At 42.1% G+C, this 23791-nt stretch overlaps 1 protein-coding gene across 1 annotated transcript in view; it reads left to right on the forward strand.

Moving 5' to 3' along the window:
• Window positions 1-23560, forward strand: part of slit3 (slit homolog 3 (Drosophila)) — a 300414-nt gene extending 276854 nt beyond the window's left edge. Inside the window, exons 30-38 of the mRNA XM_030062042.1 lie at window positions 1449-1542; window positions 2854-2991; window positions 3646-3886; window positions 6157-6287; window positions 18299-18453; window positions 18612-18775; window positions 20229-20383; window positions 21374-21579; window positions 23000-23560. Coding sequence (XP_029917902.1) covers window positions 1449-1542; window positions 2854-2991; window positions 3646-3886; window positions 6157-6287; window positions 18299-18453; window positions 18612-18775; window positions 20229-20383; window positions 21374-21579; window positions 23000-23253 — 1538 coding nt within the window. The 3' untranslated portion in view covers window positions 23254-23560. The remainder of the gene's footprint in view (window positions 1-1448; window positions 1543-2853; window positions 2992-3645; window positions 3887-6156; window positions 6288-18298; window positions 18454-18611; window positions 18776-20228; window positions 20384-21373; window positions 21580-22999) is intronic.
• Window positions 23561-23791: the final 231 nt, after the last annotated feature.

Here is a 23791-nt window from a genome sequence, read left to right on the forward strand (position 1 = left end):
ATAATGGAATGTTTTTGAGTTAAAATATCCTCATTGGGGGTTTTCCAAGCAAATATTGACATGTGATCGTGTGGTATTAAATCAGCATATATATTTCTGCCACCCCTTAAAGTCTCCATGCCACCCTCTTGCCACCCCGTGAATATTTGTCTAGATCCGCCCCTGTGTGGACGCATTACGTTTTTCCAGCACACACTGCTTTCAGATTAGACAATAAAACAAGGCACTTCCAACATGTTCAGTTTTGTCAATAATTATCTCGACCGTGGTCTTATTTCAGTTCAGTCCTTTATTGTCCCACCGAGGTATCACCATTAATTTGTCAGTGAGATATGAACACATTCAACCAACTTTCAAGTGTGATGCAGCTTACTCAGGTAACTCAGGTGCTTTTTGTTTGCGCTTTTGGCTGCAGCTCAAACAACTGCACTTTTTACAAGATGTCATTTGGAGCCGGCCCGGGCGAGCAGTCTGGGACGACATACGTCTTCTGCGACTCGGAGATGGAGACGGAGCGAGTGGGACTTTAGGGAAAGGATTAGATTAAAGAAGGGAGAGGAAAAGGGAATTGCATTTGACCTTTCTCAATCCCCCCTTCCTTCATATGACCGGCCTCGACTACTGCTGTTACACACACTGTTAACCTCTCGCACCCTGCGAGCGTGTGTGTGTGTGCGTGCGTCCTCAGATAGCAGCCACAGTTACACAGCCTATTAACCCCTGTCTCCCACAGCTCTGAGAAAGACCTGATAATGCCATTCCCAGTGTGTTTGAGTGTGTGTGTGTGTGTGTGTGTGTGTGTGTGTGTGTGTGTGTGGTTAAATGGTGGGAGACCTCTGGATTATCTGAGGCCTCTGACAGGACAGGCACATTTATAAATCATGTTTTTTTTTCCATCCGTTGTTTTGTTTTTCTCTCTCTGTCTCACACCTTCATTCAAAGCTGACAAATTATACATGTGAAAAGGTCAGACTGGCCCTCTGCTGCATTTCTTTCTTTCATTCTTTCTTTCTTTCTTTCTTTTTCTTTCTTTCTTCCTCTGTGTGCCTTTGTTTTGCTGTCCTCACTCATCTTCTCCCTTCCCTGTTTTTTCTAACTGTAAGAAATGATTTGTCACATCTTACACGTGCTTGTGTGTGTGTGTGTGTGTGTGTGTGTGTGTGTGTGTGTGTGCGTGTGTGTGTGCGTGTGCGTGTGTGTGTGTTTGTGTGCGTGTGTGTGAGTTTGTGTGTAAGTGCATGTGTGTGTGTGTGCACACATGTGTTGGCATTGGTATTCACCTGCATTGCAGTATGCAGCTGCAGTGTTCATAAAACACAAGCTCCACACACACACACGCACACACACACACACACACACACACACACACACACCTGTTAATATAATGTCCTATATGGAATAAAATTCCCACAGAGTGAATGGAGTCTTTCTCTCTCATGCGCTCCCAGGTGACCTGTGTGAAGAGGTGGTTGACCCCTGTCTCCCTGGTTTTGACCCCTGCCAGCACGACTCAAAGTGCGTCCCTGTTGGCCGCAGCTACAGGTGAGTGACAGCTCTGCAGGGGGGCGGGACTTCAAAGGGTCAGAGGTCAGACTACTGAAAGCAACAGAAGCTGTAAAATCGAAAGTTAAAAGCTGACATCTTTCTCAGGGTGTAACAAGGGGATTCAGCGAAATCAGTAAAGGGCTGCCCTGGGATGTGATCTGTTAATGAGACAAATACACTGATGAACACACACACACACACACACACAGTCTGCTATGCACAGCAGTTCTTGCAGTACTGAGATCATTGATCTATTGAACTGGTGCATTTCAGCACATGGCCTTCATCAGGGAGGAAAATTCACACAAAAGACAAAACAGTTTGCTTCTGGTAATGTCATTGTCTCTTATTCTGCTGAATTTCTATATTCTTTCATATGATCTGTTTTAAAAACTGTGGTGAGGGCCACATGCGGAACACACTACTTTGACAAATGAAAAATTGTTTTCAGCGCTGCAAGTGTTGCTAGAGCCTCCTCTGTTTCCCTGTTACATACACCTTGCTAGCAGGGCCAGAGTACAAAGACATACTTATTCGCTGTATGGTCTTGAGAAAAACACAAAAATTTTGTTGATTTTTGTTTTTGAACTTGACGTTGAAGGACTCCATTGTCTTCCATGGTTTTGACAAATTTGACAGCCCCCAGGCTTGAGAATCCCACTGGAAACCCATTGGATCAGTTCAAAACCACTTGGTCGCCAGGCCACAACAAGCTTGTTTTTTTTCCTTAGATCCTGAAGAGTTGACATTTTTGATATACAAATATGAGGTTTTTATACAACAGCAGAGATGTACATTTACAAGGACATAGACATACACTTTCCCAGGGACATGTAGAGATGCGTGCATATTCATGGACAGGAGACCGCAATCACACATAAACATTATATTATTACAATAGACTTTTTTATATATATATACATGCATATTTTACAGTCTAAGCATTTAGCTGATTCTCATGTCTGGTGCAGTCAACAGTGACTCTTTGAATGTTCAATTTCTGCTCATTTGTGAAGCAACACTAGCAGTTAAGTGAACTTGTGAACTGTTTTCCATTATTGAAACTACATGTGATTTGCACCTTTATTCTAAATATCATAGCAAATTGTAAAAACTGTGAAAACAAAAAGCTGTAAAAACAATTTCTTATAAAGCGTAAAAAGGTTATTCCACATAAAATAGTGTAATAGCTGCACAGAAATCAGCAGCAATCTGGCTTGTGACCTTCTCCAGAGTATATGGATGATCTTTCCGACCAAAAGGCCAGCATGTCACACCAATCACTTCCATACTTCTGTGTCTGTCCAGGTGTGAGTGTTTACCGGGCTATGTGGGCCAACACTGCGAGCAGGACTATAACGACTGCCTGGAGAATAAGTGTCAGCATGGAGCGGAGTGTGTGGACGCTGTCAACGGGTATACCTGCGTGTGCAAGGAAGGTTTCAGGTGAGAAACGCGCTCGCTTATGGAAACGCAGCGTGGACGCAGCAGCACGCCCCGAGCAGACGCACAGATATAGACGCACAGACACACACATTTTGCACGCACACAGGGCCAGACTGGGAGGAGATACAGATGGCGCTTCATTATCAGATACTTGACTGTCTAGACCTGCTCAGTGTGTGTTTGTGTGTGTATTTGTGTGTGCGTGCGTGTGTGTGTGTGTGTGTGTAGTGCATGCAGCAGATGCAGCTCCATGTGGTTAATTATAGCTGAGACTGTTGGCGTGGTCCACTGTTGAGGGACAAAGGGAAACAAATTCATCACGAGGGACAGGGAGAGGGAGGGAAAGCGAGAGAGCGAGTCATAGATTGAAAGGTGTACGGAGAAGAAAATGATAGAGAGAGAGACAAAAAAAGAGACAGAAACACAACAAGAGACGGAAAGATGGAAGGACGAAGACAACCGATAGAGGCTGTTTGCTGCATCACTGCTTGGAAGTCCCATCAGAAATATTGTAAAAAGTGTATTGTCAAATGTAGACGAAGGATAACACACAACAAGATGTCCGTTAAATGTTTTTTTTTGTTTTTGTTTTTTTTTAATACGGGATGTGGGCTCCGTTACCGAGTCTCCCTCTCCTCCTTATCCCCCTTACAGTGGGCTGTTCTGCGAGAATCCTCCACCAATGATCTTGCTGCAGACGAGCCCGTGCGACCAATCGGACTGCCAGAACGGTGCCCAGTGCCTGGTGGTTGCCGGGGAGCCCATCTGCCGCTGCCTGCCCGGTTTCTACGGCAACAAATGTCACAAGATGGCCACCGTTCACTTCCTGGGTCGTGAGGCGTACGTGGAGCTGCCCGGTGCCAAGCTCCGTCCCTCCACTCACATTTCATTACAGGTAACGGTGAACGTTCGACTTCCCGGCGCACAATCAGACCTCTAAAAAAGTTCTGAGGACATTCAGGTATTTATAGAGTAGCTTCTAATATGAAATCAACTTTTGTAATATATCAAAATCCGCGAAACTATCTGATTTTCCTTCAGAGTCAACGGCACCACCTTGTATAGTGTGTCAACCACTGAAACTATAAATGCTATATTCTGCTGCGCTACATGGAAAATGTTATTTGGCTTTCTTGAAATAGAGGCGTGAGACTTTCAAATCAAGCCTATAGAGTTGCACGACTTAGTGCCGACGAAGCAAAGCAAACATCTGCTGCACCCTCTGTTTCCACGGCACACTGAGTGCACACGGACACACACACACACAAACACACACACATGCTCATTCATGGACACACATACTTTAAGTACCCCTGAGGGTCATAGCTGTATAGAAACATATTTTCCTTCGTTTTTTGGGGGGGAATGAGTGAGTTGATGGCAAGAAAGGAAGAAGAAAAGGAGGGCGTACTCATTGATATTTAACACCTGTTTGTATATATATATGTGTGTGTGTGTGTGTGTGTGTGTGTGTGTGTGTGTGTGCGTGCGTGCGTGCGTGCGTGCATGTGTGTGTGCTCCTACGTTCCTGCCAGGAGCCTTCAATGTCAGTGCCAAGGCTGTTAAAACTCAACCGAGAGTCCCTGACTCAGAGGAGAGTGAGAGAGAATAAAAAAAAAAAAAATGAAAGGGCGGTAGCACTCCATAAATCAGGTCTCTCTCTCTCTCTCTCTCTCTCTCTCTCTCTCTCTGAAACACATACTCACTCCTCAGTCTCTCTTTCTTCCCTCAGTCCTTCTCCGCGTTTCTTCCTCCCCCTCTTTCTGTTTATCTTGCTGTCTTTCGTCTCCTCTCTTTCGATCTCTCCCTCTCTCTCCTGCTGCTTTCTGCATCTCTCTCTCTCCCTCTCTCTCTCTCCCTCTCCCTCACTCTCCTCATCTCTCTCTTTCTCCAGCAGCTTGTTAGCAGGTGTTGACTTGGCTTTGCTCCATTGAAGCCTGAGTGTTAAGTGCTTGGCCCCATGGCCCCATTTCCACTCGCTAGTTAGTTAGCGCTTAGCGGAGCACGTGAGCAAGTGTGACATGTTAAGTGTGTGAGTGTGTGTGTGTGTGTGTGTGTGGGAGGGAGGCGTGCGTGACCTCGTTTAGGGACACTCGTGGTGGATTTTTTTTCCTCATTTTCTCATATTTTTTTTGCTGCAGCTGTGGAATACTGACCTGGATTAAAAGTTTCTTATTTTTCTCCAAATCAGATCCAAATATAAACTAGCTTTCTCCAACAAATGAAAACCAGTGTAGTGCTAATTACGTTTGCCAGCTGTAAGCGTCCTGGCAAATAAACCGTCTGGACTGCCACAGTGCCAACACAGCCAACAGCAGTGACTGGCCGACGGTAATGAAGCCGAACACTTCCACAACATGTGCCACAACTTCAAACTTTAAAAAGAAACCTCAAAATACGAAACTCAAAAATAAAACAACGTTACTACTTTCGTACTGCCCATACTTGAGTGTGACGTGTGACAAAGAAATACACCCACCTCACTTTTTTGTCGTATGTACGCTTAGTTTTTCAATTCAAATGATCAAGAACTTACTTCCTTTTTCAAATAAGGAAGCCGTGACTTCAGATTATTATTTATTCTCATCCCTTTGTGGGTGCAAAACCAAATAAAAATAAAACCTGTGTGTGTTCTTTCTGCCTGTCGGCTGTACGGGATTATTGTGGATTCTACTTCCACTAGTTTAGGTCAGTCAGCAAATGCGCTGTGAAAGTATTCTCACTTTTCTGAACTTGTGGGTGAAAAGGACAAACCTCTCGTTCCTGTTGCTACCCTGCAGAGTTAATAACAGCATCGGGAAAGGGCTTCTATTTTTACCAATGCTTAAGTATAACGTGTTACTTTTCCGTGTAGGTAACACTTTAAAGTAGCGACTTACTTTTAATGGCAGTGACATAATCCCTGAACAGTGCTACAAATGTGAACTTATCAAGGCTGATAGTGGTTTTACTGTTTATCCTCAACAAGAGATCAGGCCCGATTAGAATGAAATCCTGCAAACACCATGTAAAATCAATTTCATTAGTGTAGCCCTTAATTAAATATGGATTTAATCAATTGTCAAACCCCGATATGTTTATCCAGTTGCCCAGATGTGTTTGTTATGATCTGCATTTCCACAGAATATGTCTGTGTCTGTCTCTAATCCATGCATCATCTCTCAGGTGGCCACAGATAAAGACAACGGCATTCTGTTGTACAAGGAGGACCATGACCCGCTGGCGCTCGAGCTGTACCAGGGACACATACGCCTCATCTACGACATCGCCAATTACCCACCTACCACGGTCTACAGGTACGCTACACATACACATGCATATACTGCATATGTACATACACAGAAAATAATACACAGAGATCTTCAGTCTATAATCCACTGACTCTCTTCCATTGTGTTCACTGAACTGAATTATAATTTGCAGAGTTCAAATCATCTGAGGCTCAGTATGCACTAAGATCTAAAAAGGTGGACATGATCAGCTTTATTTGGTCACACATAGACTCTCATTCATTCATTACATCTCACACACACTTTTTTAAGTGCTTCATTTGCATTTTTAGCATAGTTTACACAAATGATGAACTATTACAGAGATTTAAAATGGTTGAAGGACACTTAAGCATGCAGAAAGCATACACACACACACACACAGACACACACATGGCATTCCAATATTACAGACGTTTGATATGCTGTTCGGTCTTGAGGGATGCACAAAGAAGGTGTTGATGTGGTCATGCGCACATACACACAACCGCAGGCATAGTTTTTTCCCTCCTGCACACCCCACACAATCACATATCCATATTCGAGCACTTCCCTCAATCAACAAACACAAAATCTCAAGAATTCCTCTGCAGTCCTGAGTCGACAGCCGTGTCCCTGAGAAAAACCCACCAAAAGTCTCTGTAAGTAAAACTTCAAACAACAGAAACAAAAGCCCTCATTCAGTGGGCTAGTTAGCCAGAGAAGCCGTTATAAGCCCGAGGATATTATATAATAAACTATGGCGGCAGTTTAATTGGAATGGATATTTCATGGTAAGTTGTGGAAACAGCGATGGTAATCCAGGCACAGAACATGTCAGTTTTTTTCCCCCCGGGGGTTTTAAGCTAAAGATTGCAGTATGTAGTATATTATGTGTCGTAACCTTTTCATTTCATTTTTGAATTTTTAATTGATTTTTATTTTACCAGGCAGCACCTCTGAGATTGAAATGTCTTTTCAATAGATACCTGCAAAATACAGTTCCATAATAATCATACAATAGGTTAGCACATAATTTAAAATGACCACAAAGTAATTATTAAAAGGACTAGTGTCAGAAATGTTGTCCAACTCCAATATTGTTGAATATTTTAAAGGCTATGGTATTATTATTCCTGCTTTAATATTAAAGCATACAAGAATACAAATACACAGACTGTCTGTGTCTATGCATAGACAGTATATACAGATAGTTTGTGCTAGAAATGTACACTGTGCATTCATCTATATGGCAGCACCTTGATGTTATCTACGTTTTCTGCCCTTGCCACTTATACAAACACCAACATTGGATTGAAGAGAAAAATAAGAGTGCATCAAAATAGATAGATAGAAAGAAAGAAAGAGAAAGAGGGAAAGAGAGAGAGAGAGAGAGAGAGAGAGAGAGAGAGAGAGAGAGAGAGAGAGAGAGAGAGAGAGCCCTTGCCCATCTCTGTGTGATTGTGATTGGTTACTATTGATTCTGTCTGCTACCCTGTCTACATTTTCTGTATCAAGAGGAGAGGGACAGAGAGAACGAGAGAGAGGCTTGCAAGAGAGGGATGTAAGGTACAAGATTCAATACCATGTATTGTCCCGAGGGAAATTCAGCTTGTCAGGCCGGTGCAGAAAACAATGCATGTTGTACAAAGCGAAGGACATCATGTAACACATTCACGAGTCAACAGCATTCATAGTTAAGGGTGACACTTAGAACATCATAACAATCAGAAAATCATTACCATATTGCTTTCAAGACATATGGTATATTAACTTCAACACTCTAAGACCATCACCAGAAACGCTAGCAGCCTCTACACTGCCCTCTACATTGTGTTCCTGCAGATCAGATGTGAAAACAGGAAGAAGGCGCCATGCTTTCAGACCAACCGGAGCTAAAACCTTTAGTTTCTTACGATGAAAAGGTTAAAGGAGTCAATGTCCGGTGGAAAAAATCATGTGCAACGCCTTTACAGTCCTAATTTCACAATGAAATATTGATGTTTTAAATGCTTTCTGAAGCACCTTTAAGGCCTCAAAATGGTTATGTGAATTATTATAAAATGGAAATAAAAGAAGTGAGGAGAAAGAAAAGAAAAGCTGCAGGGGCAAGAAAGCAATGAGAGGGCTTAATTTTCTTCTTCTATCTCTCACTCTCTCTTTCGGTTTATATCAGATATTTTCCCAGCAGTGACATCTGGCTGTGTGGTTTTGGCTCTGCTCTTTCCTTATGTCTCTGTGGATGGATAGAAAGAGAGAGTAATAGGGAAAGAGGACCAGGAAAATCAAGACTACTGTATAATTAGGCGCATCATGTAGTGCACTGCTTCTTATTACAATACACAATACATTCATAACACATCTGATAGTTAGGAGGATACATCATATTACAAAGCCGGCGAGTGGCTGCAAGAGAAATTATTTAGTACAGCAAGGGCAAGACAATTCATCGCATGTGCGGCGTAATTTAAAACTCATTCAAGCCTCTGCTTTCATTGTTTTGGGCACACAATTTCATAATTTGTGCAAACGAATAAAGATGTGCCCACAATGTAAATCATGATGGCACCCTTAATTTCTGTTCCTTCCTGCGAACCTCGCCAGATTGAAACTGCGGTGTCCTGGCCAGAGAGCAGAAACGGAGTGGAAAAGGGTGTGTTGGGAAGGAGTCAAATTAGTCTGATTACTAAAGTACAATTCTATGAAACATCCGATGACAATCACCTATGTTTCATCTTTAAGCCCTTTTATGAAATGTAGGTATGTTGTTAAACCTTGTTGTTTGATTGTGCTTGTCCAGCAAGTTGCAAAGTGATTTCACCAACAATAATTGTTGAATTCACTTGATTGCATCAATACATTTAGTGTGATTGGTGTTAACTGTTAAACTGTTATTTGGAAACAAGTCAATGCATTGCTGCAAAACTACTGCAAATTAATGTCAATGTTTAAACCCATTCTGTGCTCTCTAAAATTGCGTAAATGACGAGAGTGTGGTGCAGTTTGCAATGATTAGTGGTGTTATAACAGGGTAAACATATTCAGCACTGCTTCAAAGCACTGTACCTTTGTTAAGAAGAGTCTGGCCGCTTATTTTGATACCACTGCTGCTAAAATATATTTAATGTTCCACGCGTTGCCCTGAGGTCAATTTTAGAAAGTTCAGTGCGTCTACATCCATATCTATTCCATTATTTGACATAGTTAATCATTGTGTCAGCGCATGTAAATTCAATATCCTGCCTGCAATGACCTTTGATAAACTGATGCATACAAACAACATAATTATGATAATAATGTGTTGCGTTATTGATTTTTGGAAGGGAAATTTCTGTCAGCTCCGCTCCGCCTCCAGCAAGGCCCAGAGTATAGGTTCAGCTACAGCAGCAGGCCTGGAGCCGGTGGAGGTTCGTTGACTTGCTCGAGGGCACTAAAGCAGGGCAAAAAGAGGACAAGAGGAAGGGATGCTTACAGAGGAAGGAAGGATAGAATGAAGAAATGGAAACGATGGGGTGAATCAAATTAGGCACTGGCACAGATGGGAAGGGGTGGAGACTGAGTTGAAAAGGTTGAGGAGAGAGAGAGAAGAGGACAGGCAGAGGGTGAGATGGATGGACGGATACTAAGATAGACAGACTGATGACTAGGGAGATAGCTAGATAGATGGATAGATAACCCGTACGACAAATGGGTTGATGGACTGATGCTGGATGGGAAGGATGAATCAAATAACAGACAGCATGACAAAGATATAACTGGGGTGAATAGATTTCCCACTAGAGGAGAAAACAGGGGAGGGATAAAACAGATGGATAGAAACGGTCGAAAGAAAAGAGACCATAAGACACGGTTGAACGGCAGGATGGATGAGAGAGGAGTGAGGGATGACAGAGGGATGAAGTGAAAGAGGGGGGAAAGCAGAGGGGAAAAGTAAACCACAGAGTGAGTCAGGGAATTATCCTTGTCTGGTCCTGTTAGCTTGACATGGGCCACGCCTGGGAGAAGGAGAAAGAGAGAGACAGACAGACCGAAAAAGAAGGATAGCGAGAAGAGGGGAACAGAGCTAAAAAAGAGAGGCCGATAAAGACAAAGCGGAGCACAGGAATTGTGGAAGAGTGTGGGAGAGAAAGACCTCGGGAGGGACCTGGAGACAGAGATAGAGGAAAAGACAGAGAAACAGTGAAAAAAAATTAGACTGAGAGAAAGTTCGTGAGAGGAAGACAAATAGAGTCACTGAGAGAAAAGGAGAGACAGATCCATAGAATCAAACCAAGGCTGAGCCCAATGCTAAGCACTAAGTAAACACAGTCTCCGTGTTATGTTTAGCATTAGCCAATCTGGAACAAGAAGAGGCCCCACTCCAAGCCTGGGGCTCAATTTACCACGAGCTCCCATGGATTCCCTCATATGTGCCATCTTTTGATTGCATGAGTCTGAGCACTGCCCTATCTTATCTACCCTAATTTGGAAATGCATCGTAAACTGACGAAAACCGCATGGCTAAGCAGGCACAGCAGAGCGTCCTGCCACCACTCAACTGATACTGTCCAGAATGGCGTAACTGTTTAACCACCGCAGACTGAGAGCAGCATTTCTGGCAGATCTCTAACATGGCACTGTCCATATGGTTTCTGCCAGTTCCTCTGAGCTGTCCTCTATTTCAGTGGTTGTACAGCTCAGGGCCAGGGACCAGCGCCAGTCCCTGGGATGTTTCTGAGTGATCCCTGGGCCGTTTATCTGGTGTAGAAAGCAGAGAGCCAGGAGGAGGGCAACTTTGTTGAGGCCAAATTTTGACGAAATGCAGGAATGCAGCGGTATTGGCCAGACCCAAGATTTGAAGTAATGCAAAACTAATGCTGGTGAAGGGGCAAATTATTTAGTCACCTCAGTTGTAATTGTTAGACGTTGACTACAGCATTCAGATTGGATCATGTTTGTGATTTTTTTTACAGTTGTCAAAAGGATGAAAGATTATCTAAGGGATTAGGTTAATGGTAAAAGAGGAATGGAAGAGGAGGCATACACAGTCTTGTAGCTTTTTTGGAAGCCTGCAGGTTCACAAACACACATCCACACATGATACTGTTGGATGCAAAACTATCTCACACATAGCACATAGGTAAACATACAGATGTGCATGGACTAACATAAATATGCATGTAGATATATGCAGATCCATATGCATAAGCATGCAAGTACACACAAATTTGCATACAAATACAAATTTGGTAATACATACATCCATCTGAACGGGACAGGGAGTCCATAAAAAGAGGGACCGGAAAGGATAAAAAGACACCTCACAAAAAAAAAAAAGAGAGGGAAAACTGGAAGGCAGAAAGAGGTGCAGGTGTGGACAGCAGAGGGAAAGAGGGGGGAGCTGAAGAACGATGATAAAAAATGAAGGAGACGTGTAGAGAGAGGGAGAAAGAGGAAGAGAGAGAAGTGCAGAAAGACATGGCTATAGAGAGGGAGGTAAAGAGGGACAGAGTGACAGAGACAGAGATAGGAGAAGGTGTACAAGTCCTTCACTGTGCCCTCATTAGCAACAGATGAAAAGTGTTTATGCATGCACAGTGCTAATGAACATGTGTGTATGTGACGGAGAGAGAGGGAGAGAGAGAGAGAGAGAGAGAGAGAGACAGAGTGTGTGTTGTGTATTAATGTGCTGCCCTTTACTAAATGCCACACTAATCTCCCATCAGGTCAAAGAGAGCATACTGTTATTCATCAGGGAGCGACAGAGGCAGGGATGTAGGGATGGATGGCAGGATGAAAAGAGGAAGGGTTGATAAAGAAAGGTAGAGACAAAAGAAGAGCTCGACAGAGGGATGGAGGGGTGGATAGACGGAGTGGGAGACGGAGGAAGAGAGCAGGAGGGTGGTAGGGGGATGCTGATTGATGGACAGAGGAAGATGGATGGAGAAAGGAAGGGATGCAGAGGCTTGGTGAGGGAGAGCAAGACAAGAGCGAAGAGGGAAGCAGAGAAGGAAGTTGCCAGAGGGTAAACGAGAGAGGAAGAAAAGATAGTAATAGCAGGACCGGGAAAGAGAGAGCGAGCGCTGTAAAATCCCTAGTTAAAGGTGCACAATGCCGAGGGTCATTTGCCTTTAGACTTTTACTGACAAAGAAACATTGAATAACAAGGAATTAGATGGTTGAACCTGCCTTGCTCTCATTGTCAAGAGTGACTCCCTGATATATTGCGTGCTTATTCTGCATTTTTGTCAGTTTAGTTTAAATGGTCCTCACCTCAGTCAGACATCAGCAGTTTTGTACAGTGTGCCTATAATACTGTGTGTGTACGATATGTGAATGACTAGGTTGCTCCTCTTCTTGACATTACTCCTGCTGGCATGAGATATCAGGGTCAGGGTCAGATATCATTTCCTTCCCTTCAGATAAAACCATTTGCTGCCCTGTTTTTTTCTTTTTTTTGTACAGTATGAAAAACAGAGTCCACAGATGTAAAACAATGTCTAATCTTGATTACCCATCGCGGCACATTCATCGCGTTAATTTTATTTAATCACAGGCTCTGATTTTTCATTATTTTCTTGCGCCCTCATATTGATGCACAAAAACCCAAAGCTCTCTCACTGGACCACAGAATATTTCAGGCTCCCAGATTGGATAAGTGAGGTCTTATGGAGTGTGTATCACAGTGCAATCATAGGAAGCAAGGGGGAAGAAATCTCCAGCCGTTGACATCCTTTGTGATTACATTATGCCCTCTTTACTGCCAATCACCTGACAATCAGAGAAAGGAGTGGAAGTCTCCGCCAGAAAATGATGCCTCAAAAACATTTTACAGTCACATCTATGTCGGGTGGGCCAAGCGGTTAATTTCAGGCAGGATTTCATACCACCAAAAATTATGTAAAGCATTGATCACATGGGAAATGTAAAGCAAACATAGGTACAAAGAAACTGGCTATAGCTCTACATGACATGGCTATTCTTCTTCTATAGCTTGTGTGTGGACCATTCAAGAGTAACTAAACCCCAAACTAAAATCCTAGTGAAGCCTGACCTCTACGGGTGAAAAGCACGACATCACCTGCGACCAAAGACGAGGCAATCTACTTTCCGCCAGTAGAGGTCAGGCTTCACAGAAATGTGGGGTAGGAGCTTAGTTCCTCTTTAAATATCATGTCAGGGATATAGTCACCAGTAGATAAACTCCTGAGAACAGATGTGTACTGTGCCACCGTGCATTTAATGATATGTAGAATTAATGAAACTGATGGTTCGAAAATGTAGATTATTGTATTTTATAGCGTATTATATACATGTTATAGCATGTTATATACAGTGCATACATATAAGCCTTTCTTATTCATGACATGTTTCTAAGCAATGTCTGTTCTGACACAATGTCTGTGAGCCCTCCGTGTCCAGCAATTTTTTACTCAAAAAAAAAAACCCCAAAAAAAAAACACGTTGCTTGATTTTCTCTGTACATTTAATCTATTACAAGAAGGGAGACACTCCGTTATGTCCGTATATGCTGTTTATTTGGTTTGGGATTATCCTCGCTAGCTAATATTTTGGCTGTAGTCCAGGAACCAGAGATACAGGCTCAGCAGCAAAACATGGGCAGGCTGCATGAGGCCAATACAGCAAAGTGATTTCATATGAACTACCATAATATGTATCCTGTTTACAGTGTGAATATTTATTGTTCACCAGACTTTCACCATATTACAACTTTTAATTTTTAATTTATGCATACCGTTCGTCAAACAACAGAAATGATTCACAGAAATGAGATGATTTTAAAGTTTGAAACGGTCCAGATTTAGAGAGGTGCGGCGTCTCGTCCTGACTCACTAACCTGAATTGGACACCATAGTGCTGTGGTAGAAACAGACGGCCAATTCTTTGACATTATAGGTTTAAAGCGCTCAGAAGCCATTCACCCGGCCTGTTCCTGAAACCTTATAGGCCTGAAACAACAAGCACTCATTCCTGAAACCCTGCATCAAAAAGTTACAGATCCATTCCTGAAAAGTACAAATTTCATATGAACTGGCCAAGCTGGTTTAATGAAAGCTGAAAAAAAAGGGGAAAGAAAACAGTGAAGGAGCTCGCCGCTCAGCAGCTGCCGTCTCAGCAACGACTAATTGAGGTTACCACGGCAATATGGGACTGGGATGGCTGTCTGCTGAACATCATTTTAACCAGACTGGGCTGTTCAACACACGCACACAGACGGATACTCACACACACGCACACACACTCAAATGCATGTACACATGCAAGCACACACAGGCGCTCATGCATACACAGACTCTTACACATGCAAATACACAGAGACACACAATAACACGCACATGCACACACAAAAAACAACAGAAACAAACATAGATTCACTAGCAGACACACACACAAACACACACACACACACACACACACACAGTAACAGATGTGCATAGACACATGTACACACAAACAGATCCACACTTGCATGCATAGAAGCCACACATAGACAAAGAGTAACACATATGCACATGCACAAACACGCTGACACAATTCTTTGGTGAATATGTGCAAGTGTACATACACACACATGCACACACGCACACACACGGAGGAAAGACACACACTACAAATGTGGTTTAGGAAACCTTGTAAGTAAATGATGGCGGCGCCTAATTAGATTTAACAGTGTAAGTAGATCTGTGCGCTTGTTTCTAATCCAAATATCTTTTTTCACTTTGAGATAAAGTCAACGACCGGTAATTATTTCTTGGATTGCGTTTGATTTTCTTATTTTTAAAAAAAGTAGCTCTGGGTTTTAGGAAGTTTTTTCTTTTCTTTTTTTTTTTTTGGTAAAGTTTATTTGTGTATACGTGCATGTATGTGTGTGTGTATGTGTGCTTCCATTGTGTGTTTGCTTCTGGACTGACAGGAAACCGACTTCCCCTGCAGGCTTGGACGAACAGAATGAGAGTGAGAGAGAGAGGGAGTTGAAATCTGCCACGGCCCCATGTTTGTTTTTATTGAATTCTATAATGGCCTGCTTTTAACTAATACACAGGGCCAACCCAGATGACTTCAAAGAGCTGGACGCACATACACACACACACGCATGCACATGCACACACACGCATGCACACGCACATACGCCTGCACATACACACGTACACACATACACACACGCGCATGCACATGCACACACACACACGCATACACATGCACACATGCACAAACACGCATAGTTACAAGCAAACACACAGACAGACATTTGCACAAACACACACACGTCTCAGTCAGGTTCTGGAAAATGTCCACTTGTCAAAACATTGATGAAGTCTGATATTGGCAAATATCAAACACACATATGCACACATACACACATACACACACACACACACACACACACACACACACACACACACACACACTCACACAAACGCATGCCTGAAAGGCTGGCAGCTGGTTGGAAACACTGACCATTGGTCATCTATTGCCACCCAGTGGACGTTTGGTATCACAGCAGGTTCAGATCTCGTGTGTGTGTGAGTGAGTTTGTGTGTGTGTGTGTGTGTGTGTGTGTGTGCGTGTGCGCATTTGTGTGTGCTTGTGCATGCATGCCTTTGCATGCAAAATAACTGTGTCAACTTCAAACCTGTGCAAAAAATCTATTTCACGGCTCCAACTAGGTGAGCTATATGAAATGCACTTGCATGATTTAACTTCCCAGACACTTGAACAAATTTAAAAGTGGGTGCAACACTTGTAGGATGAAAGAAACGAGACAACAGAAGAGGAAAGGAGTAGAAAGCGATGTTGAAAGGTGATAAGAAGGCAAAGGAGAGGAGAGGATGACAGAGCAAATCAGCTGATGGGAGAAGAAAGAAGATGAGGAGGAGGAAATGGGGGAAGGAGAGGAGGTGTTATAACAGCAGATGGAAGCAGGAGAGAGGAGAGAAAAAGAAAATGGGGAGAAAAGGAAAAGTGAACAGAGAGCGGGAATAAGAAGAGAAAAGGGCAGTGAGGGAGAGAGCTAATCTTTCAGGCTAGCAGACCATCATTTTGCTTGGTTGCAGCAGGCCCATTTAAGACCATTATTAAATTACATGGCCTCTAATGGAAACCATATATGTGTCTGTGTTGGGTCTACAGTGAAGTAGGAGCTCTTATTTTAGAAAACCACCAGCTAAATGCTGAGCTGGATTCATATTTACACAAAAACACACAATGAGTTTTTGCTGCTGTTGTTTTTGAGCGCCTTTTAGTTTTGTTTTTCTTTCATCCTGGTCATGCATTTATCCTATTGTCAGATGCACAAACTGTGCAAAGTAATGCCAAAAATGCCTTTTTAGATTTTGTCTACTTAAGAGTTTATACTGTAAAACACCAAATATGAGTACTTCGTGGAGGTCTTGCAAATTACAAAATAAAGATTCAACCCACCATTAACCCATATTTTTAATTTTTTTAAATAGTATTTATTGATTTGTGTATTATGCATGCAGTAAGCCTAAATTACTGTGTACCATGTATAGCACCTTATGGGTTTCTATACATTCTAATGTCTGAGTAAGTTTCCTTACACGTATCAAGACCCTTGCGAGTTTATATTTTCATCTGTATTCTACAAAAAAAAAAAAAATAGCTGCAGAACTAGCTGCAAAAACTATATACTACAAAAACATATTTCTGATTCCTATCCGTTTGTTGTCTTCTTCCCATTCTTTATCCACTTGTTCATCTGTTTCATCCTCTCCCAATCCTCGTATTAAACCTCTTTCTTTTCCCCCTTACATTCTTAATCCTCTTATTGCTTCCTTTTTTTCTTCCTCTTTGATTATTATTATTACATCTGTTATGTCTCCTATTCAGTGTTTTTCTCCTTTTGTATGGTCTGTATTTACTATGATTTTCTATAATATCACATTGGCCCGCCTCCAGAACTCACAACCCCGGATCCATTGGCTGTTAATGTAACACTACTGTAATCTGAACGCTCCATAAACAGCTGTCAGTCAAAGCTGACTAGAGGCTCCTCAGCTAGTTAGCCGGTAAGAGGGTGCAGACATAGGGAAGCATTGTCTTGATGTTTAGAGCTATATGGGAGTCTGGAACAGACCACCAACGGAAAGAGTGGCTTCACTTGTTCTTTTGTGTTTTTGATGTTTTGCTTGTTTTCTCCGGGTTTGGGAAAGGAGGAACTTGGGTGAACGCAGGCTCAGTCAACTTTACCACCCCACCATCTATCTCTCTTTCCCTCTCTCTCTCTCTCTCTCTCTCTCTCTCTCTCTCTCTCTCCCTCTCTTTCAGTTGTGCCAAACCACTGTCTCTATAGCTGTCTGTCTCCCCTCCAGCAAAAACCACTTAGTGGGGAATCTCAGAGACACACACTCAAACACACACACACTTTCTTCTCAGGGTCAGACATGGTGCAAAAGGTCATGATCCTGGCTCAAAGCGGCTTCCTCCTCACTAGAAACATTATTTCCTCTGAAATATCAGTGGGCCAGTACGAAGACCTCATTCTCAGGAACAAGGGTCATAAAACTGGTTCAGTCTGGGCACTAAATTGAATAAACCTCACTCTTTCCTTGAGACCGAGGCTCATCAAAGTTTGTGAGTACTCTTGCTGTGTCACCCATTTGGGGCCTTGACCGCTATGTTTAAAAAAACAGTGTCTAGATCAACTGCACGGCTTAATCACTTCACCATCCAAAAGAGCACTTTCAGTTGAGTAAGTGATGAGTCTGTTTTATCTGTGAGAATAACATTTCAGCACAGTTTTCCTAATTTCTTTCTTTTTTTTTTTCCTTTTTTTTTTACATATTTATTTATTTATTTTTGTCTATTTGCAAACACAACAAAACAGAGAAAAAAAATGTTTGACTTGAAAATGTTTGGAGTCTGTTTTATGTCTGGCATTTCCAATTTGCTCTATCATGTTTTTTTCCTCCATAATTCTCCTGTCTGGTGTACAATTCAGCTGTAATTTATCATAATAAGAACCATACTGAGCATCCACAATTTCTTTCGCACGCGTGTGTGTGTGTGTGTCTGTGTGTGTGTGTTTGTGTGCACAGTGTGGAGTCAGTGAATGATGGCCTGTTCCATACAGTGGAGCTGCTGATTCAGAACCATTCGCTGAGCCTGGTGGTGGATAACGGCACCCCCAAGAGCCTGGGCAAGCTAGCACGCCAGCCCTCTGTTGACCACAACACCCAGCTTTACATAGGAGGTAGGATCACACACACACACTGCACTAAACTCTGCATGCTGGATGGAACACATACATGTGTGTACAATAATAATCATATGTAAACGGTTAGGGTTTTTACACTTTCTCAGCTCAACAAAGTAAAGGTAAAACATTGATTTCCTCCTCTTTCCTCACAGGTGTGCCGTCCCAGGTAGTGGCATCAGGTCTACGGCCCGGGCCTGAACGCTCCCCTCAGGCCTTTAACGGCTGCATTCACAATGTTCGGGTCAACGGAGAGCCTCAAGACCTGGGCTACCGGGCGCCAGGAGGAGGGGCGGCACCACGAGCGGCCGATGGCAAGGTACTTACTGGGAGAAGGCATGCTGTTGACACAAAGGGATGTATATAGTGTCAGCAAATGGTTATTTGAGTGTGTATGATAGCAGTGGTGCTATTTGCCTCGCCTTAAATTGGACCTGGGTAATCTGTGATCTCATCAGCAAGCAGGAGGAACAGCAATAGCGTCAAAAGAACTTGCCTTATCCTCCGTGGCCCATCTGCTACCCTTGAGCTATGGTGTCCTTGTAACACAATAACAATAATAACAATCACAATAACAGCACACAATAACAGCAACATCACATTTTCACAGTAGAGAGCAGTGAGATAACTAACCGCAGCAGAAATCTGACTGGAAAAAAACGGTTTCAGTTGGATTGGAATGGAGTTAATTTATCATAGTGCAAAAAATGAATAAATAAATAAATAACAAGACAAAAGTGAGTTTTTCGATGTCTTGTTATGGTAAGTTACAAAAGGGAGCCAGAAATTTCAGCACTGGCAAAGAAATAGAGTCATCCTTGGTCAAGAAACATAGCAACCCCCTGCAGATATACAGTATATTAGAGTCATTCTGCACTATGGGGCAGAAGAAATCTTATTTATTTCTTCTTTCAGAATTCATGAAATGGTAAAAAATCAGCAGTATTAAATGACACTGGGTTTTTTTTATTGTGCCAGAGGGTTTGTGAGATAGATCCACTATCCTAACCAAGATCCCTGGAGGAACCCTTGTTTTTCTGCATATTAGAGAGAGTGGGATGTAGACAGAGAGAAAGATAGAGGGAGAGGGAAAAGAATAATGTTACTGTTGCCTACAAAACTATAAATTACTTAACAAATAGGCTGCAGACAGGGTTTGGCTTTAGGAGCTAAAGACACAGAAGTCCAGATCTGAAATGTCCTCAAATGCATGCAAGCAAACACAAATGCTGTCAGTGCACAAGGAGGCAAAGGGATTTTAGTTTTCACCTTGATGCTACCATATGGTAACAACATGACTCCCAACGGAGAGGGAGAGATGACAGCTTACAACCCAAAGTAATCAAATAATTGTAACAGTGCTTGGCATTTTATTTGTCACTAATTTTGATAATGACTGAGTAAAAACATGGGTTATCAATACCAACTATCAGTGCTCTTAGACCCCTCGTTTTTGTGTGCCTAGATTCAATGATGACCCAAACACAACAAAACATAACAAAAATGCTATTTTGAAGTAATACAGCTTAAGCCCCAATCACAAAACATTGCAGGTAGCAGCTATGGACAACTAGAAATCCATTTTGGCATGAGCACTGCACACCCAGCATCGGTGCAGGCTGTTGTATCAAGATGTATTCAACGTGAAAATGTTTGCTAGGTAGTGTTACAGCTCCTCTTTGCTTTTTCCTATTAGTTTTAAGAGGCTCCTTGACACTCTCTTTGGTTTCTCCTCCCAGTATTTTCATGCTCTTTTGTTGCTCTGTCCCCAGGGTGAAGGCATTCTCCCAGGGTGTCATTCCTGCAGTGTGTGTGCCCAGGGTGCGTGCAGGCAGGGAGGGGAGATGGGCATAACATGTGAATGTCCGGCAGGACGCACTGGAGCCTTGTGTGATCAGAAGACACCGCCTAGCTCCTGTCAGACCAGGTACATTGGGAAAAAAAATGAGATGTGTGTACATTTTTGGATATACACATGCAGACAAATGCATATGTTGGTGTGTGCACAAACACACATGCATGCGCTTTCTGACGCTGAACACATGCACACAAAGCATGTGTCAAGTCTCACATTTACAGTGTTAGCAATGTGGTTGCTGCAACTTTGAGAGGCTCCAATTGCATCTATTTAATGTTTGTTGCTAAAAAAAAATTTAACATGAAACTGACATTGTTTTAATTAGCAAGGGTTAATTAGGTAGCGCTATTGTAAAAATAATAATCATAATAGTAATCATCATCATAATAATAATAATAATAAATGCTCCAACAGTGGAAACAACTATTCTCCACCGTTATTTCTGAGATGTCTACTCATGTGAGTGTTCACATTAAATTGTCGAGAACTGAGAAGTTTTGAATAGCTTTAATTTTCTGAACTGTTGTTCAGAAAATTAAATTACAATGTTAAGGAAACAAGAAAACACTGAAAAGTGGTGTGTGTGGGCTGTGAAGTCATCCGCTGAGTTTGCCTGGTCGCTCGGCTGTATTGGAAATGAGTGGATTTCTGGTGACTTGTTGATGTTTTTTTCGCAGTGTGTGCTTAGGGTAAGATGTTGTTCTAGTAGGTTTGCAAAGGGCTTGCACACTGCACACACTCACACACAGCATATTTGGCAGCCTTCACAATTTTCTTAGGATGCTCTTGCCCATTTCCAGTGTGCTTCCAGGGTCCCAGGGGAACTTTACTCCCGTATTTTGATTAAATTTCCATATGTATTAAATTTTCATGATAGTGAGGTGCCTAAATAGCGAAATGATGAACTGTGAATGGTGGGAAAATTAATGGAAAATTATTTACCTAAATAGTGAATGATTGTCTGTTGTTACAGTTTTTGTAATGTATTTTCATTAATATTGCACATGCATGAAAACTTTATGCAAACTGTCTTGTCTTGCCTCTCTCCGCTCCCTCTAGATGTGTTCATGGTCTGTGTGTGCCGAAGGGTCAGTCCTACGTGTGTCAGTGCGCTGACGGCTACCAGGGCCAGTACTGTGACCGGCGCCAGGAGCCTCCAGCCTGCAGGGGGCAGCGTTGTGGGCACGGGGAGTGTCGCGTGTCAGAGGCAGGAGAGCCGGTCTGCCACTGTCAGCCAGGCTACAGTGGCCCCGCATGTGAAACTGGTAAGAGAGAGTGGAGGTGGCAGGGAAACAGGAGAGAGAGAAAGAGAGGGAAATGACAGATTAATCCTGAATATGAGATAAAAGCTTTTGCATTCAGGTTATAAGGCAGTTTCCTGGACGGAGATGTAATTAAGACATCACAAGGCCTTAATCCAGAATAGCTAATCATGGCCTACAAAGTGACATTCTAAAATTTATCTTGACTCCAGATTAGTTACTTTTGGACTGGGGTCTTTGATTAAATGTGATAATCCACCAGTTTCAAGTTTTTCTTGGTTTGGATGCCATGCTTGGGGTATTTTCTTTTACCATTTTGTTTGGTAATTTTATGGTAATTTTCTAGTTATTTCCCTGTAATTTCTTACTCATTTCTACTAATGAAGATCTACAACTGTTTCGAGCCATGACCCAGAAAGTGAATTTGAGTTATTCCAGTTTAAAAAGGCATTTTATTCTGTGAGTAGGCCTAATCCCTGTCTGGAAAACTGTCCCTATATGTACATAATGTAAGCATGTAGATTAGACACTAAGCTTCAGTTATGGATTCGTGATCCTGGTTCATCCATGTTAAACCATGCCAGGGAGAGTGAGTTTTAAGATAACTTTTCAGTATATCTTAAATGTTTATCATGTAAAACCATCCGTCTAAATTCAAAGGTTGTGAGTGACAAAGTACAAAAACCAAAGTACACAAGAAAACTCGGTCACTCTTTATTTAGACTGTGCAGTGTTAATATTCAACCTAGTATCACCTTTGTACCAGCTGACTCTGACAGTGCGGTACTTCAAGGGATGTTAATCCCAGTTAAAAATGAGCATTTTCTCAGTTAATATTATTCTTGAGTATCATCATCATCCATCAAGATTTGAGAGTTCCTAAAAGTCAATCACTTTAATAAAATGGAGTTGTAGGGCAACAATATTGTTTTGATACTGTTGACTAGCAGAATTATATCTATGAACAGCACAAAGTCAGTGTACAGTCAGCTAACTGTTTCTGTTACTACTGTTTGTTGAGCAGGGAAAACCGGTGTAGTTGAAGAGTCAATCAAATGACTGTGGGAGGAATAAAAAGCAGAAGAAAACAGCTGATCGGCTGCTCTCAGCACAGAAGAGACTTACACAATTGTTCCTACATCTAATGATGGCAATTAAGGAAAAGATATCGTGAAAAAAATATGTTTTAGTTTTCCATCCCTTTAACTTCTAATGAACCTGTGCAGTGTAAATGCTCAAGACTATCAGCTGACCTTTAACTTAGCATCAATTTGGTCAAGGTTATGGGTAGATCGATGCTGAACGGATACAAAGTTGATAGTAAATTGAACAATTGCAAATGGACATTTTCAAATAAAGTGTTGATGAGAACTGTCGTCAGTGTATGTTATATCTGGAGCTCGTCTCTCCCCTTGTCGTGCAGAGCTGACGTGTCAGGGCGAGATGGTGAGGGAGCAGCTGAAGCGCCACCACCCCTTGAAGACGTGCACGTCCACCAGCAAGATTCCCCGCATGGACTGTCCCCGATCATGCCAGGCCGCAGCGCCCTCTGGTGTCTGCTGCGGCGTCTCCAAGAGCCGGAGAAGGAAGGTGGTTTTCCGCTGCAGCGACGGCACCTCGTACTCCGAGGAGATGGAAACTGCCCTGGAATGTGGCTGCTCCAAGTGCCCTTTGTAACGGCGCCGCGCCCTGCCTCCGTTCTGTTCCTCCATTTGTTTGTTTGTTTTGCAACACCCGCCGCTGCCATTTTGTGACACATCAGCGGCGCAATCCTTTTGAGATTTTTCCTCGCTGATGAGCACCATCCTTTTGTGATTTTATTTTATTTTATTTTTTTTTTTTTTAACACAATGATTTTGACCACCGCCAATTTGCTGCCAAGTGAAAATACAAGCAAAAACAGAAAAGGGACCTGTGTGTGTGTTTTTTGACAGAGAGAAAATATATTGTAAGATATAAGTGAGAAAAAACATAGAACTTATTTTTATTATGGGATTTTTTTCTTAAAGAAGATAAAAGGACTGATGAGTTTGTTTGTTTTTTTTTTGTTTTTTGTTTTTTTATATGTTGATTATATAATGTGTTACATATGAAAAGTTATTTTGTACCATGTAAGAAAAAGTACACAACAAAATAGATTAACATTCCTAAAAGTATATGAATTTATATGTATGTATAAATCTATATAAATATATGCCTAACCCAATGAATTTTA

This window comes from Myripristis murdjan, chromosome 10 (genome assembly GCF_902150065.1).
Source record: "Myripristis murdjan chromosome 10, fMyrMur1.1, whole genome shotgun sequence".
NCBI lineage: Eukaryota > Metazoa > Chordata > Actinopteri > Holocentriformes > Holocentridae > Myripristis > Myripristis murdjan.